This window comes from Danio aesculapii, chromosome 11 (genome assembly GCF_903798145.1).
Source record: "Danio aesculapii chromosome 11, fDanAes4.1, whole genome shotgun sequence".
Classification (NCBI taxonomy): domain Eukaryota; kingdom Metazoa; phylum Chordata; class Actinopteri; order Cypriniformes; family Danionidae; genus Danio; species Danio aesculapii.
Window position 1 is genome coordinate 15278538 of NC_079445.1, and position 16891 is coordinate 15295428.

Here is a 16891-nt window from a genome sequence, read left to right on the forward strand (position 1 = left end):
CCCACGTCATCTACCCGCTGGAAAGCTCCATCCCTTGCCGATTCCGAACCGTCCCCTGGTCACACCTAGGAGTGGACTTTATCACTGACCTCCCCTCGTCAGAAGGTAATACCTGTATTCTAGTCATCGTAGATAGATTCTCAAAGTTTGTCAAACTAATCCCTCTGAAAGGTCTTCCCACAGCCTTTGAAACAGCCGACAATATCTTTAATCAAGTCTTCAGGTCATTTGGTATTCCAGAAGATATTGTGTCGGACAGAGGTCCACAGTTCATCTCACGTCTATGGAAAGCCTTCTTCAAGCTCCTAGGTGTGGCCGTCAGCCTCTCTTCTGGATATCATCCCCAAACCAACGGGCAGACAGAGAGGAAGATTCAGGAGGTGGGACGGTTCCTGAGGACCTTCTGCAGTGGTCACCAGAGCTCCTGGAGCCAGTATTTGGGCTGGGCAGAATATGCCCAAAATTCACTGCGGCAACCCTCCACCGGACTCACGCCATTCCAGTGCGTCCTGGGCTTCCAACCACCGCTCTTTCCCTGGGATGGCGAACCATCTGATGTCCCCGCAGTGGATCACTGGTTCCGGGAGAGCGAGAGAGTCTGGGACGAGGCTCATCAACATCTGCAGAGGGCAGTCCGTCGAAGCAAGGTAACCGCCGATAGAAGAAGGTCTGAAGAACCCAGATACACACCCGGACAAAAGGTGTGGCTATCCACCCGGGACATACGCATGCGACTGCCCTCTCGCAAGTTAAGTCCCCGATTTGTTGGTCCCTTCACCATCGTGGAACAGGTTAACCCCGTCACCTACAAACTACAATTACCCTCTCACTACCGTATTCACCCTACATTCCACGTATCACTCCTGAAACCCTATCACGATCCTGTTCTTCCCTCCACAGAGCCTGACCACGAAGAGGAACCCCCTCCTCCACTGCTCCTAGAAGAAGGAGCCGTCTACGCAGTGAAGGAGATCTTGCGTTCCCGACGTCGTGGTGGCCAGTTGGAGTACCTGGTGGACTGGGAAGGGTACGGCCCCGAAGAAAGGACATGGGTTCCCAGAGCTGATATTCTCGATCCTAGTCTCATGGTGGAGTTTCATGAGAGCCACCCTGAGTTCCCAGCGCCTAGAGGCAGAGGGAGACCACCACGGCGTCGGAGGTGTCGGCCCTCAGGAGCGGGCCCTGGGGAGGGGGGTACTGTCACGGATTGGTCAGGCTCTCACGATCCCCACTCACGAAGATCACCATCACCTGACTTCTAATGAGCACACAGCTGCATCACATTCACGAGCACCAGATAAAAGCACAGCACTCCAGTCGCTCATTGTCCGGGCTCGTCTCGACGAAAGCGGACAACTGAGCGACCACTCAGCGTAGTCATCCTCAGCTAAAACAAACGCTTTACTTACCTGTTCTCTTTGTATTCCTCCTAGTCTTCCTGGTCCACCCGAATCGTCCTGTCTTCCAGTCCTTCCAAGTCTGTGTCATCCTCTGTCAGCTGTATCTGGTGTGTGCTGTCCATCCTCGTGTATTCCTGTTACCCAGCCACGGAGGAAAAGACCCCAACATCATTCCTGATCCTCCTGGCTATCCTTCATGTGCTCCTTGTTGTCATTTAATAAACACCCTAACGTTTCCTTACCTCTGTCTCCTGTCCGCTTCATAACACTTATATTGTAAATGATTTTCAATTTCACAATTTAAATATTGGTTTTAGCAATGTTAGCTTTTCAATTTACTGTATTTCAGTCTATTACAATTTTTAAAGCTTAGTATTTTTTTATCTAATATTCATATTTTATTTCAACTTCGCCCCATTTACAAAAAAAATGTTTTAGTCAACAATAATGACAATGTATTTGATACACATACTAGTTTGATTTGATGACAGTCAGTACTAAACATTAGTGATTTCCATCATGTATCACTGGCCCACATGAATGTTCTTACGCGGTCTATTGTCTCAAAAATAATGGTGGCAGCTCCTCTTCCTGCAGCAAAGGCCTCCAGACAAGGAGACGCCTGACCCAGATTCAGGGCAGCAATAAGCACTCCGAAAAATACCTGCAAACAAAACCATATTTGTCTTTTAAAGGGAACCTATTATGCAAAAATCACTTTTATAAAGGGTTTAAACACCATTGTGTGGCAACAGTGTGTAAATATAGCCAGCCTATGATGGTAAAAATGTATTAATTTTAATCTGCAGAAACACTTTGATTGATATTCTCCCTTTGTACATGTCCTCAGAAAGGGAAAGCCCTGTCCATTAGTGACCAGCTTTCTCTGTCATTAGCATAGTCAGCCCTGAGTGGGAAGCAGCCATCCGCCATTGGAGTTTTTACTTCCTAAAGATAATGTCAGTGACAAAAGGATTATAAATGTGAAGTTTTAGCATACACAAACACAGACTGTAGTCTCTATAAATGACCTTCTTCTGAGACTCTTCTTTTGAAATTTTCAGTTTTTCACAGAAATATCTTTAGTCCTGGTTTGAATCTTGGCTCCTCTGAATCTGAGCTGAATTAGTAGCTCCTCCCCATGTAATGGTGATTTGTGATTGGTGAAAGGGGTAAGTAGGGTCCAATATGCAGCTTTATTCAAGTAGTCAGGCAGGCAGTGTTCAATACCATAACAGACAGTAACACAAAGATAATCCAAAGAGTAAACAATGTAACAGGCGAAGGAGTCGAGACAGGCGGCAAACAACCAATAAACGGTATAAGCAAACAAATGATCAAAGCACAGCAAGGCAAGACAAGGAAAATGCTTAGAAATGTACAGTACGGTATAACAAGACTAAGCACTGGAAGTGTGTGTGAATGGTTGATATATAGTCCATGTAATCAGTGATGATGAAGTTGTGTGTGTAATCACGGTGGACTTGAAACAGAATTGTAGCTGCGGGGCGAGATGGGATTTGTAGTTTGGGTGAAGGACAGGGAGTGTTCTACAGCGACCCACAAGGGCTACATCTCTGCCGATTGCAACAACCCTCTTTTAAAAAGAGGAATGGGAGCAAAGTCTCATTCAAATTTAAAGCGACAGTTACCAAAACGGCACAATTTGGACCAAAGCCTAAAAGGGACAGTTTCAAAAGAGTTATAAACTATTAATTGTGTGGTATTTTGAGCTGAAACTTCAAATACACACTCTCGGGACATCAGAGGCTTTTACATCAAGGGGCATCATAGGATCCCCTTTAAATCTGAATTATACTGAAAGACTAACGTGAACCATAATGTGCAGGTTTTTTCGCATGTGATTGCATGAGAGAGATCATGTGCTGGTACCTGCAGTAACGTGCCTGGACTGTACTCTTGTGTGTCCACTACTAAACTGGATCCATACCAGAAAGCCAGTGCATAACACAGGAAGATGATGAACCACAAGTATCCTGTGAAAAAGCCCATGATCAGACCTTTCCGGATGCCCCATTGTTGGGCAGAGATCAGATTACGATCATACCTGCAGAAAATATACATTTAGAGGGTTCAAGAGGGTTAAATAGTGGAATTTCAAAGAAAAAAGCAAAGTCATTTTTGATGACAGTCAGTCATTGTTTGTAAATGTCCTATAAGCTACCTTTCCACTTCTTTTTTCTCTCCACCAAATGCTGCCACAGTGCGCACAGAGGACAAAACCTCATCTGCCACTGCACCTGCTTTAGCGTACGCCTGCAGCTCCATTCCTGTCAGTTTTGCCACAAACTAGACAAACACATGCAATCAAAACATAAGTATTTCACTTAGAAATGAACTTTATTCCAGTCCTCCAATGTTGTTTGTTTCTGAGAAAATTATGGAAGAATGTTTTCACCTAAATTTTAAACAGAATTTTTATACATCACAATTCTGATTTTTTTTCTTGCAATGGGCTCTATGCACAGCTAGAGTTTTAAAGCCAATGATGAACTTCCGGTCAAAGCTTAATGTGACCGTTTTCAATTTCACAAGGTTGTTTTTACAGCAATGATGTTGTAACGTAATTACAATACATTCAATTAAATAGACTTAAGCATTCATTTAGTTGTTCAAGCATAAACTGTCATATTTTAAAGACATGACGGGGGAAAATGGAATTTAATGCCATGCTTCTTGTTCAATCTGAGGCCCACTTCGTATCGTATATCTAACAGGCAATGAATGATTTTTTTAAGAAATCAGATCATACAAGTGACAATTTTGCCATGGAAATTAACTCCTAAAATCACAATTGCAGGAAAAAAAGTTTCCATATTAAATAAAATAATAGTGGGAATTTTTGATTTTGCATAGTTATTCCAGTAGTTAGTAATAAGTGGTTGTTTTTATGACGCCAAATATACATTCTGTTAAATTCTGTTTAAACTGTTTGTTTGTTTGTTAGTTTTTTACTAGTTTATTGGCAAATAAAAAATTGACAAAGTCGAGTCTGTTCATTTAACAGGGAAATAAATATACTGATAATGTTAACTATAAAGTTTTCAGTGGCATTAGTAACAATATCAATGGAATCAGCTTTAGAACAATCTATTTTAACTAGTACATAGCAAAAAACATAAAAATATTTAAGTACATTTGGTCACACTTTATTTTGATGGTATGTTTGTTGAATTTAAATTGTCTCTACATGCCAACTAATTCTCATTAGATTATAGTAGACTGTTAGGTTAGGGTTAGGGTTAGTGTAAGCTGACATGTACTTGCAAAGTTTCTTATAGTCAGTTGATTGTCAGTTGAAGGAGCAGTATCAACAGATATTCAGCAGACAATCTACTAATACTCAAATGGACCATCAAAATAAAGTGTTAACATAAACCGTAATAATAAACCGTACATTTAAGCTTATCTACTTTTTCCTGATTATTTTTAACTTCCTCTTTATTTTAAAAAAAAATACTGAACTTTTTACTCAAATCTACCATAATATAAAGGGAGAAACTGTTTAAGCCTACTTTATGAAAAACCTGAATCACTTAAAACTTACATTTCTTAAAAAACTAACATTAGTTCATTTAAAAACTGAACCTATTTTTTAAATTACACAAATTATTACCCACTGATTATCCATGCTGCATGATAGACATAAAGCTGGTACTTAGAGAATAGCATACAGTAAATGTGCTTATTTTTATCAGAACATATTTAGATACTCTTTTAAGGAATCATAGACAATAGTTTATTTTATAGTTTATTACTACTTATGATTCAGTAATAAGCGCTTTTTACTTTTAATTAAGTATGAAACATAAAAATCAATTCATTGTGGACTAAAGTAAAACAGAAACTCTAGCCTCAAATTGTGCATATTCAACATAGAATAAAATTAAAAAAACTTATGATTTTACTCATCTTCCACTTGTTCCAAACCTGTTTGAGTTTCATTCTTCCATTCATTACAAAAGAAGAAATACTGAAGAATATTGCGAAAAAAACACAGCTGACTTCCATACTATTTTTTGTTCCTAACATGGATGACAATAGCTGCTTTGTTCCCCAATATTTTTGAGCATACAGTTGAAGTCAAATTTATTAGCCCCCCTAAATTATTAGCCCCCTTGTTTATATTTTTTCCCAATTTCTGTTTAAAGAAGAGATTTTTTTTCAACACATTTCTAAACATAATGCTTTTCATAACTCTTTTCTAATAACTGATTTATTTTATCTTTGCCATGATGACAGTAAATAATATTTGACTAGATATTTTTCAAGACACTTCTATACAGCTTAAAGTGACATTTAAAGGCTTAACTAGGTTATTTATGTTAACTAGGCAGGTTGGGGTAATTAGGCAAGTTATTGTATAACGATTGTTTGTTCTGTAGACTATCGAAAAAAAAATTTGCTTAAAGGGGCTAATAATTTTGACCTTAAAATGGTTTTTAAAAAACTAAAAACTGCTTTTATTCTAGCTGAAATAAAACAAATAAGACTTTCTCTAGAAGAAAAAATATTATCAGACATACATAAAAGAAAAAAAAATCAAAGGGTATTCAAACTGTATCTTGTTTTGTGTTCAACAGAAGAAAGACATTCATAAAGGTTGTGAGGAAATTTAGGAGGAAATTTATCTAATATTTGAATTTTGAGTCCTGACATGTTTCCTTTCTCACCAGAGCCATGAGTCCTGCTCCAAGCCCAATCAGAGGAGACACGGAGATGATGACCAAAGTCAGTTTCCAGCCTCTCGCGAATCCCATGAGGAAACCGCACACAAAAGTGGTGAAGCGTTGGATGAAGATTCCCACCTGATCAGCGATGGCATCGTTTATCTTGTTGATGTCACTAAGATCAAATGGAAACACACACATTATCAGGTCATTCATTTATTTCCAATGTCTCTGAGCTGGAAAGTGTGAACGTGTCTTACTCAGACATTCGCGTGTTGAGTTCTCCAACTGAAGTGCAGTCAAACCAACCAATCTCCATCCTCATAACCTTCCTGAAGTACATCTTCCGGATGATTTGAATCTGCCGGGCTGCTGCTGTGATCCACAGAGAGATCTGATGGAAACCGCAAACATTTTATACACTTGTTGCATAACACTGGCAAAATCAATAATATCATTAGCTTTAAAAGGCTCACTTGAAGGTATCCAAGAATGAAGACTCCTGCTCCTATGCCTACATAATAGTAGGCAAAGTTGGTCATTTCATATTCGATGTCCAATAGCCTGAAGCAGAAGATCACACTGTCTTTAAATTTCATTTATATTGTATTACTTTTTTTTTTTTTTACTTTGGTAGACGCTTTTATACAACTTAAGTAATTTCAGCAACATTAGAACATGGTAACACTTTACAATAAGGTTCATGTATTTATTTAATGTATGAACAAACAGTGAACAATGCATTTATCATATTTATTCATGTTTGTTAACATTAGTTATTGAAAATACAGTTCATTGTTAAATCTTGCTAACTCACAGTGCATTAACTAATGTTAACAAGCATGAATTTGCATTTTAATAATGCATTAATGAATGTTGAACTATGATTAACAAATGGTGTATAAGTATTCATTCATTCATTTTCCTTTGGCTTGGTCCCTTTATTCATCAGGGGTCGTCACAGCGAAATGAACCGCCAACTTATCCAGCATATGTTTTACACAGCGGATGTCCTTCCAGCTGCAACCCAGTACTGGGAAACATCCATACACACTCATTCACACACATACTGTACACTACGGCCAATTTAGCATCCGGAGGAAATCCACGCGAACATGGGGAGAACATGCAAACTCCACACAGAAATGCCAACTGACCCAGTTCGAACCAGTGACCTTCTTGCTGCTAACCACTGAGCCACCAAGCCACCATGGTGCATAAGTATTGTTCATAATTATTGTTAGTAGATACATTAAATAACTAACTAATGAAAACCTATTGTAAAGTGTGACTAGAAGAACATGTTAATAATACGGCGATTTCTGTAAGGCTAATCTAATTTACATTATTGATCAGATGAAAAGAAACTTAGAAAAAGCAAAGAATATAAATAAATAAATGATTGAATAAAATAGCAAGGGGATTGTGAGTGTTAGAAGATAAAAGTAAATTGTTAAATATTTAGAAAGTGGACTGAATAGTGAGTACATAAATGTGTTAGTAATGAAATCAGCAAGCTTTTTAAATAAAAATGTAATATAAGCGTAGAATTCATTAATACACAGATATTCAGGGTACTTTAATCGTAGTATATTACAATTAAAGATGCAAGTTTCATGGAAAATCTCTCATTTCTGGGAATTATATGTGTTATTTATTTTAACAATAAAATGTGCCATGAATACATACTTTTGTCAACATTAATCTTGTCAGTTTTGTAGTTTTGGAAACAGTATGCTTTCATCAAATTAAATCTTTATCAGAATAAAAAAATAATCAAAATAATATATCAAAAAACACATTTGTTTAGAATCATTGTTTTATTTCAAATAATTATATTTTGTAGACTTTTTATAGACTTATTTAGTCAACAGAAATTCTTTAGTTCATTGACCCTCAACTGAGCTGAAAGTTAAATGAACTAATATAACTGCTGTTTCAACTAAAAAAAATCAAGCCCATGTTAAAGCAACAAAAACACAACACAACTCATTCATAATTTTTTAAGTCTACACATTACTGAAAGCAACATTCATGAAGAAATATGAATTGACTGTCTTTATTTTTAAAAATCTGAGCCTTGCTTTAATCAAAATATTAAGTAAATCTTGCTATTGACTATTGTTTGTGGATTATATTTCGTTTTGTTTTACTTTTGACAGTGGAAACAGACAAAAAAAGTGTGCCATACTATTCCATGTATACTGAACTGGGTTGCATTTCCCAAACAACGACATAACTCGCTCCTGAACTATCATAGTACGATGCATCATTTGGAAAAAGAAAGAACATGTAGCGATGAGTGTTTCCCAAAACCCGTAGTTTCTCTGTCGCAGATCCATCGCTTGAACCACGTTAGTTATAGCATAAAACGCCCATAATGATGCTCTAAATGGGGTGGAGTAACAATTTCTTTAGAGAAGAACCCCATAATTTCTTTGTGCAAATTATATTGTTTTACACGCACATGCATTTAAAATAAAATCCAATATTAGTTGTGGTAAAAACATGAGTTCGTTTTCCATATTAATATGTAAACGGCACATATAGGGCCTGTGTTTGCTTTACTATTATTATTGAGAAGTTGAACATTACATATTCTATTCTAAAACATAAAATCCCTTTCAAAAGCTAACACTTATTCTAATATCATATAAATAAATAATTAGGCTATTTATAATAAAATGAAATTTAATATTTATTATTTATTAGGAAATGAAAAAAATCGTTCTTTAATAATAATATTAATAATATTGATGATGATGATGATGATAGTAGGATATTATTTATTTTTTATTTTTTGAAAAGTCTACTTTTACAATTTGACACATGAAAAGCACTGCAGAAATGTTCTAACCAACAGACCATGTCATATACAGTACAGCTACGTAAATAAATAACCTACTATAAATTAAAAGCATTAATGTATGCTATTTTTTTTTCACAAGCTTTGGAGACGTACCATCAATTTCGCTTTTAAATAATAGGTTACCTGTAGCTTTCACCAAGAGGCTGTGTTCTAAATGACATCAGTGATTTCAAAGTGCACTGCGAAGGGAGCAATTGTAAACATGAAGATCGCTAAAACTGAACTTTAAAAATAGTTTGAAAGCAAACACCTAAGAGAGTGTCTTTAATTCTTTTTTTTTAATTTTTAATCATTCCAACTTTGAATGTAAGAACGTTCTAAATGAGTAAGGCATAGGGGGGATAAGTGGGAACAGAACACAGCCAGGAACTTTGTTTCTAACTACAGCTCCAGAGGTGTAGTTGCAAGTGCACAAGTTTGCGACGCAGTTTGCGAATGTTCGTTGGAACGATGAATTTGGGAAACGGCAAATCAACAAACTAGGTTTGTAACGACAGAACTTGCGACTTTAGTTGGCTAACGATAGTTTTGGGAAATGCACCCCTGTACTGCTCGGTGCAATGGGCCATTAAATTGTTTTATAAATCTACAGGTCTAATACAAAAGAAGGGGCATTTTGGGTTCCCCAAAGACCTTTTTTTAAGCAAGCAACCCTTAGTTTCTAATATTTACTAATCTAAAGAATCTGTTTCCAGGATAAAGTAAGAAATAAAATGCTTTTGTGGATGTTTAAGATTAAACCACATTAAACCACTGATTTCTAATAAAGAACCATTTTTTAAGTAGCATTATATTTTGTGATAATTTTTTTATATTATATTTATATTGCTTTCTTCTCACCCGCATGATCTGGTCATGTTCAGTGCCAGGTTTTCTTCCTCAGTCAGGTTTCTCCACTGTATAGTGTTATTCACACAGGCTTTCTGCGGGTCGGTAAGCTCATTGAGTTCAATGTCGTAGTCTATGAAGGTGTCTGTCAGCATGCCAAACACCAGCAGCATCAGCGGCTGTGCTGAGCCATGAGCAATCGCACACAAACTCCCAAAAACCATCATCCAGATCTCCCGGCAGCTAGCAAAGCGAAACTGCAGGAGAAGTCAACAATCAAACATATCCAGTATAAAACATTGTAAAACATTCTGCTTTGAGTCTACTGGAATGAGCCTACTGCAATACTATGAACAAAACAATTATGCACGGATGAACTTTCAGATTCACTAAAACTTTATTTCAGAGGTCTAAGGCATCTAATATGTCACTTTAAGTTATTTACTAATGGTTCTCAAAAATGTTTTTTTTATTGGAACTGAATGCCCTAAGAAAAATCTTTAACATCCATTAAAGGGGATAGTTCATCCAACAATAAAAATATACTCACTATTACTCACCCTCAAATGTTTACAAACCATTATGAGTTTCTTTATTCTGTTCAACACAAAGGAAGATATTTTGCAAAATGTTAGAAAGCCAGTAACCGTTGACATCCAAAAAACAAATACTATGGAAGTCAATGGTTATCGTTTTTCAACATTTTTTAAAATGTCTGCTTTGGGTTCAACAGTATAAAGAAACTCATAATGAAGTTTGAACCAATTGAGGATAATGGCCCGTTTCCACTGAGTGGTCTGGTACGGTTTGGTTTGGTACGCTTTTATGGCTGTTTCCACTGTCAAAAGGCATACCGAACCGAACCGTACCGTACCATTTTTTGGCACCCTTCTGAAAGGGTTCCAAACACGAGAAAGGGTACCAAAAGGCGGAGCTAGACGCGCAGCTGAACGCTATTGGTTTACAGTGATACGTCATTAGCTTAAGTTACGCAACAAGCCAGAATGAAAACAAAAAACTCGCCATGTTTGAAATACACAGCCGAGAGATTACAGTGGAATGATATACATATAATAACGAGCCATGGTCGACCCGGGCTCAAACAAACCTTGTCGTCGTCTTAATGAACAGCCACAATGCAAAAACGAGAAGCAGATTTACCCTGTGCTCTGTAGTTTTTACGAGCCAGTCTGAAGCGCCAGCAGTTTCGTTTTCTTGCTTCTGCGAGCCGTGCGTCTAACGTTATATCTGAAATAACAAACTTCTTGAGCTCATGATAATAACGTCCGCTTAATTATTGACGTACTTTTGAAACCCGATCCTGTCAGATACTGACAAAACGCGAGAGTGACGCGCGAAAAAAAGGAGAAGCCGAAAAAAATGAGCACATTATTTTTTTAGCAAACATGAACAAACTGTCTTGTTTAACTATTATCTTCACCTTTTGGACAATTATGAACTCAGAAAGATGGAATTGCTCTCTAACAGAGGCTACATGTGCTGCTGAAGATTACAGACACAGATGTGGGCTATTTGTGGCCTATGACTGTGGGCTATATTTCCTGTTTTTTTTTTTTACCTAAATAAGCACTAAATGTTTGCCGTGTGTAGTTTTTGTGTAATTGGTAACATATCGGAGACTGTAAGGGTCTGTATGTGTTCATATATGTTCATTTATTTATTTATTTTATACAATTACAGACGTTACAGTAGGCTATTTCGCACTGTCATTGATCTGCAGTTATAATCAACTCATGTTCATAGAAAAGTTAGTAATAAACATTTATACAGAAGTATTTATGTGTGTAAAGCATATTTTTCGTGAGAAGTGCTTCTCATATGATATGTGAACGACCCGTACGACTTTACTGTACACATTTTCTTGAGCAAAAACGACTGAAACATTCTCGACTGAAACTTTTCTGTCGTACACCACGCCCACCAAAACGGTACCCTTGGTAGTGGAAACGCAAGCCTGATAAAAATGACCCGTACCGACCCGAACCGTACCATACTGTACCAGTCAGTGGAAACGAGCCATAAATGGTTCTCTGAGGAACCAAAAATAGTTGTTATATGGCTCATTTTTAATGAAGTTTAATATTAAACTAATTTTGAGAGAAGCACATGCTAATCATTGACCCAGCTGGCCCACATTAGCTAATCACGATCCTCCAATCAAAGGATCCCAAGTCATTATATTTATCCTCATTTCCTTTCTACAACTATCTTCGTCTGGAAGAACCCTCCCATTCTCCCCTTCTTCCACCTTTATCCAGAATGGGCGGCACGGTGGCTAAGTGACTAGCACTGTTGTCTCACAGCAAGAATACCAATGGCATCAGGTCCTCGCTAGGCCATCTGGTATTTCTGTACGGAGTTTGCATGTTCTCCCCATGTCCGTGTGGGTTTCCCCCAAGTTCCCCGGTTTCCTCCCATTGTCCAAATATGCTCTATATTATAGACAAAATAAGCCTAAATCTTTTTTTCTAACTGTCTTACTCTTATGAAGTTCACCTTAGCATCAGCAATGGGGAGTTTTGAGATCGACCTCAACTCAATCTCCCCTCGCCCTGCGGAAGGCGGGGGGGGGAGATCCCTTGAGCTCAGGGCTCTCTCCCAGGACAGCATGCCACCCAAACTATGTATAAATCATGAGCCAAGTGTGAATTCTTGAAAGAGTGTTTGTTTAAAAAGATAGTTCAACCAAAAATGAACTTATTTATTCAACCTCAAGTGGTTTGAAACCTTTTGAATTGAAGTAAAAATTGTAGCTATTTTTTTATTGTATTAAATTGTATGTTTAAGTGTTTTAAGTTACTTTAAAGGGATGTTTCACCCAAAATCATTTACTCTGTCTTCACTTGTTCCAAACTTGTTTGATTTTCTTTATTGTGTTAATCACAAGGAAATAAATTTTGAAGAAAGCTAAAAACCGATAACCATTGACATGCATTAAACCGACATGGTGCCGGCAGCTATGCTGGCAGCTAGCTCTCTGCAACTCTCACATGGTCGCCCACTGAAGCTAAGCAGGGCTGTGCCTGGTCAGTACCTAGATGGGAGTCCACATGGGAAAGCTAGGTTGCTGCCGGAAGTGGTGTTAGTGAGGCCAGCAGGGGGTACTCAACCTGCGGTGTGTGTGGGTCCTAATGCCCCAGTATAGTGAAGGCGACTCTCTGTGGTCATAAAAAAATCCCAAGAGTAGTGGTTTAACCCTGGTATCCTGGCCAAATTTGTCCACTGGCCTCTGTCCATCATGCCCTCCTAACCATCCCCATATCATAATTGGCTTCATTACCGTCTCCTCTCCACCAATCAGCTGTGTGGTGTGTGGTCTGGCGCAATATGGCTGCCGTCGCGTCATCCTGGTGGATGCTACACACTGGTGGTGGACAAGGAGATTCCACCCAATGTGTAAAATGCTTTGAGTGCTTAGAAAAGCACTATAAAAATGTAAGGAATTATTATTATTATAAACCCAGGCTCATTCTGAAAATGTACCCCTATATACATTTCTACAGATATATATATACTCCTGTATACTCTTTCTACAGAGTATGTTTTTTGCAGTTTTTGTTTATGTGAATCCACAAGAGGCTGCTGTATACACTTTTTAAGATCTCAAATTTCTCTTTGCGAGTGCTATTCGCGCCTGCCCATCTCGCGTTATTCCACCAGAGGCCGCTGTCGACTGACTGACTGACTGACTGACTGACTGACTGACTGACTGAATGAACGATTGACCCACTTCCCTAGCTAAACCCAACTGACAGTGTTGTGGAGGTAAGCAGTCAGCTGCTAAGCGCAGGAAAAAAATCGGCGTTGTTCATTTTAAAGACAAAATGCAGCCATACGTACTTCTGGCTATAATTTGCGATCTCCAGAAATGTATATAGAGGACGTTTTTTAAAATGAGCTTATGTTACAACCATACATTGTAGGAAAACCAATATGGAAGTCAATGGTGACCGGTTTCCAACATTTTGCAAAATATCTTAATAGAAGACAGTGAAGGGTGAGTAAATGATGACTATTTAAAGTTATCGGGATGAATGTATAATATGCTACCATACATATAATCAGAGGCAAGTTTGCTAAGAATGTGCCATGGGTTATGGTCCTAATGTACTACAAAAGCAAATCATAAACAATAATAGCAAATAGATTAATTAATCAATTGCTAAATAAATAACACAACAATTTTAAGTGCAAAATAATAATAATAAAGAAATTATAATAATCCTTAAAAATAAATAAAGTATTTACAATTTTGGATGAACTATTCCTTTAGGAGTGTAACAATAGTTTATGCAACATGTGCCATCCAGTAAATTCATATAGCAGAATGTTTTTAACAGAACAAAACGTGACTACTTAACAACAGAATTTCTCTCATTGTTAAAGTACAGAATAGATGATTTACCAGCTGAAAGAAGCCGACGCGGATGGCCGACTCTTTTTGTTTGCTTTTTTTGGACCTGCAAATGAAATAATATAGGTAAAACTTTACAATAACAGTACATGAATAATGATGTGTTAATATGTAAACTAAAGATGATTGTATTATGAAATAATGATGAGTTAATACATGCGCTAATAATGAACTAACTTTAACTACAACATGATTCACAAGAGTTCATGTGTGAATAACAGCTACCTTAATTACTTGTTAGTACATGCTTGTTTGGTAATTAATGTAGCAATTACCATAATCATTTATGCTTAATTTAACCATCATGAACTCGTGATTTGTTAACATAGAATTATATCATGACTTTACATGAAGAGTCACATCATCATTAATTCATTCTTAACTACTCATGAACTTCTTATGCATGTCTAACTAGTGCTGTTTACAGTAAATAACAATAGAAAAGTGTTCTGTCAACATCAACATGAACAGTTTAAACTAAAGTTCATGAGTAGTTAAGGATGAGTTAATGGTGATGTCCCCCTCCAAGTAAAGTTATGACATAATTATACATTAATAGCTCATAAGTTCATGCTGGTTACATTTAACTAAAACCTAAATGTTAATTAATACATTAATTAACAACATGTACTAACAAGTAATTAAGGTAGCCATTATCCACACATGAACTCTTGTGACTCATGTTGTAGTTAAAGTTAGTTCATGATTAGCGGACACCTTAACTCATTATTAATTTATAATGAAGTCATGTATAATTTGCATATTAATACATCATTACTCATGTACTGCTATTGTAAAGTGTTACTTTAATGTGTTATATACTGTATATGTAACATACTTTCATCATCAAGAAAAGGGATAAAATTTAACATACTTATTATCCTTTCCTGAAGCCATTGTCCTATATTAACACAATGTCGTTTAAAGAATCAAATATAATCAAAAATGCTTCTATAAACTATTAAATGTATCAAAAACAGGACTTACATGTAATCACCGTTTGTCTCTGCAAACAATCAATATATAAATGAATGAACTGTGTAATTTAATTTAGAATAGTTAAACGAAACATTTTACTCAATATTTTACCTTCATCTGAAAATTCGAATCCATCATTTTCCTGTCCAAACCTCTTGACACTGCGCAGCTTTACAGTTCCGGGCATCGTTGTGCCTGATCTTCTCTTAATGGCATTAAGAAAACAGATGCTTTATGATAATTGGATTTCACTGAAACAAAATTTCCCTGAAAACCTACCTAACTGATCCGAATAAACTCTTCCTTTCTGGTATTTGTTGATAAAAATCTCCTATAATGCAGTCATGTATTTATAGCAAAACTCCAGGTAGATTCCTTGTTGGCTCCAGGATTGTTTTGGGATGAATCTTTGTATTGTAACCGTCAGTATGTTGGTCGGTTTTGGCTCAGGTAAGGTAACTGTCCGGCAGGTTTGTTCATTCAGGGAGGGTGAATGACCTCCATATACAAACACTGACAAAACAAAATCAATACAACTATTCAAGTGCATGTGCTCACGAGACATGAGGATTATTATGGCCGACATTTGCACTGGAAATGTCATTAATAATAAGAAACAAATAGTAATTCAGATGCAACCTACTTTTTTTCTGAAGCGTTCAATAGGATGGCCGTTTGTCATGCAGGTATTTTGCAGAAAATAGTGAATGCTAGTGCTCTACATTTTTACCATCCTGATATTTGGGAGATGTCTAAAGATCAATTCGGAGAACTGTTTCTCAGGTGAACTAAAATCGAGGTTAAAGCTTGTGTGGTCAGTCACCTCAGCATGTTTCCGTCCTGCAGCCATGGATGACCCATCACGCACTGCAAAATCAATAAATTTGGAAGAAAAGTGCAGCCTAAAAGCACTGAAACAATCACATTTAGATCTAAAGCATTCTGATGTGCCGCCTTACTGTTTTCATAATTTGGGCATGTTTGTCACACTTTAATGTTTTAGATCATTATTTTTCCTTCAGCTTAGTCCCTTTTTTATCAGTGGTCACCACAGTGGAATGAACCACCAACTATTCCAACATATATTTTATGCAGCGGATGCCCTTCTTCCTGCAGCAACCCAGCACTGGGAAACACTCTCACTTTCAAACATGCACTCATAAACTATGGCCAATTAAGTTTATCTAATTCCCCATACAATCACAGCATGCAAACTCCACAAAGAAATGCCAACTGGCCCAGCCAGGACTCGAACCAGTGACCTTCTTTCTGTGAGGCATCTTAGCCACTGTGTCACCAGATCCTCATAACCATTTAAATATTGTCCATTTGATTTGCATGTGTATGACTTATTTAACTTATAAGTATACTAGTAGTTCACTTTTGTAAAACTTCTTTTATCCGGGACCGGAGGAGTCTTAGGAGAAAATTAACCCTAAACCAGTGGTTCACAAAAAAGTGGTGGTTGGGACCCTTGCGGGCGTCGCAGGACAATGAGGGGGGTGGGGGGTCGCTTGGTGATTTCCAAAAATCTAATTCATTTTAATAAACTATTACAATTACCATATTTTATCCATAACCTACAGATGAAAAATAGTAGTTAGTAGTTACATTAAAAAAACAACATGCAAATAAAAGCCATCAGCCTTTCGATTTTTTTGTTAGCCCTTGGTTTAAAACGTTATATTAA

At 37.1% G+C, this 16891-nt stretch overlaps 1 protein-coding gene across 2 annotated transcripts in view; it reads right to left on the reverse strand.

Annotated features, from left to right (window-relative positions):
- The window catches only part of abcb11b (ATP-binding cassette, sub-family B (MDR/TAP), member 11b), a 55145-nt gene extending 39472 nt beyond the window's left edge, over positions 1 to 15673 (reverse strand). Inside the window, exons 1-12 of one of the 2 annotated variants that reach the window (XM_056467789.1) lie at positions 15481 to 15673; positions 15313 to 15406; positions 15211 to 15229; positions 15098 to 15124; positions 14215 to 14269; positions 9801 to 10045; positions 6568 to 6655; positions 6352 to 6485; positions 6095 to 6266; positions 3586 to 3710; positions 3294 to 3468; positions 1951 to 2064 (exon numbers count right to left, since the gene is read on the reverse strand). In XM_056467789.1, the coding sequence (XP_056323764.1) occupies positions 1951 to 2064; positions 3294 to 3468; positions 3586 to 3710; positions 6095 to 6266; positions 6352 to 6485; positions 6568 to 6655; positions 9801 to 10045; positions 14215 to 14269; positions 15098 to 15124; positions 15211 to 15229; positions 15313 to 15388 (1230 nt within the window). In that variant the 5' untranslated portion in view covers positions 15389 to 15406; positions 15481 to 15673. The other variant, XM_056467790.1, reaches the window with a different exon arrangement.
- Between the last annotated feature and the right edge of the window lie 1218 nt (positions 15674 to 16891).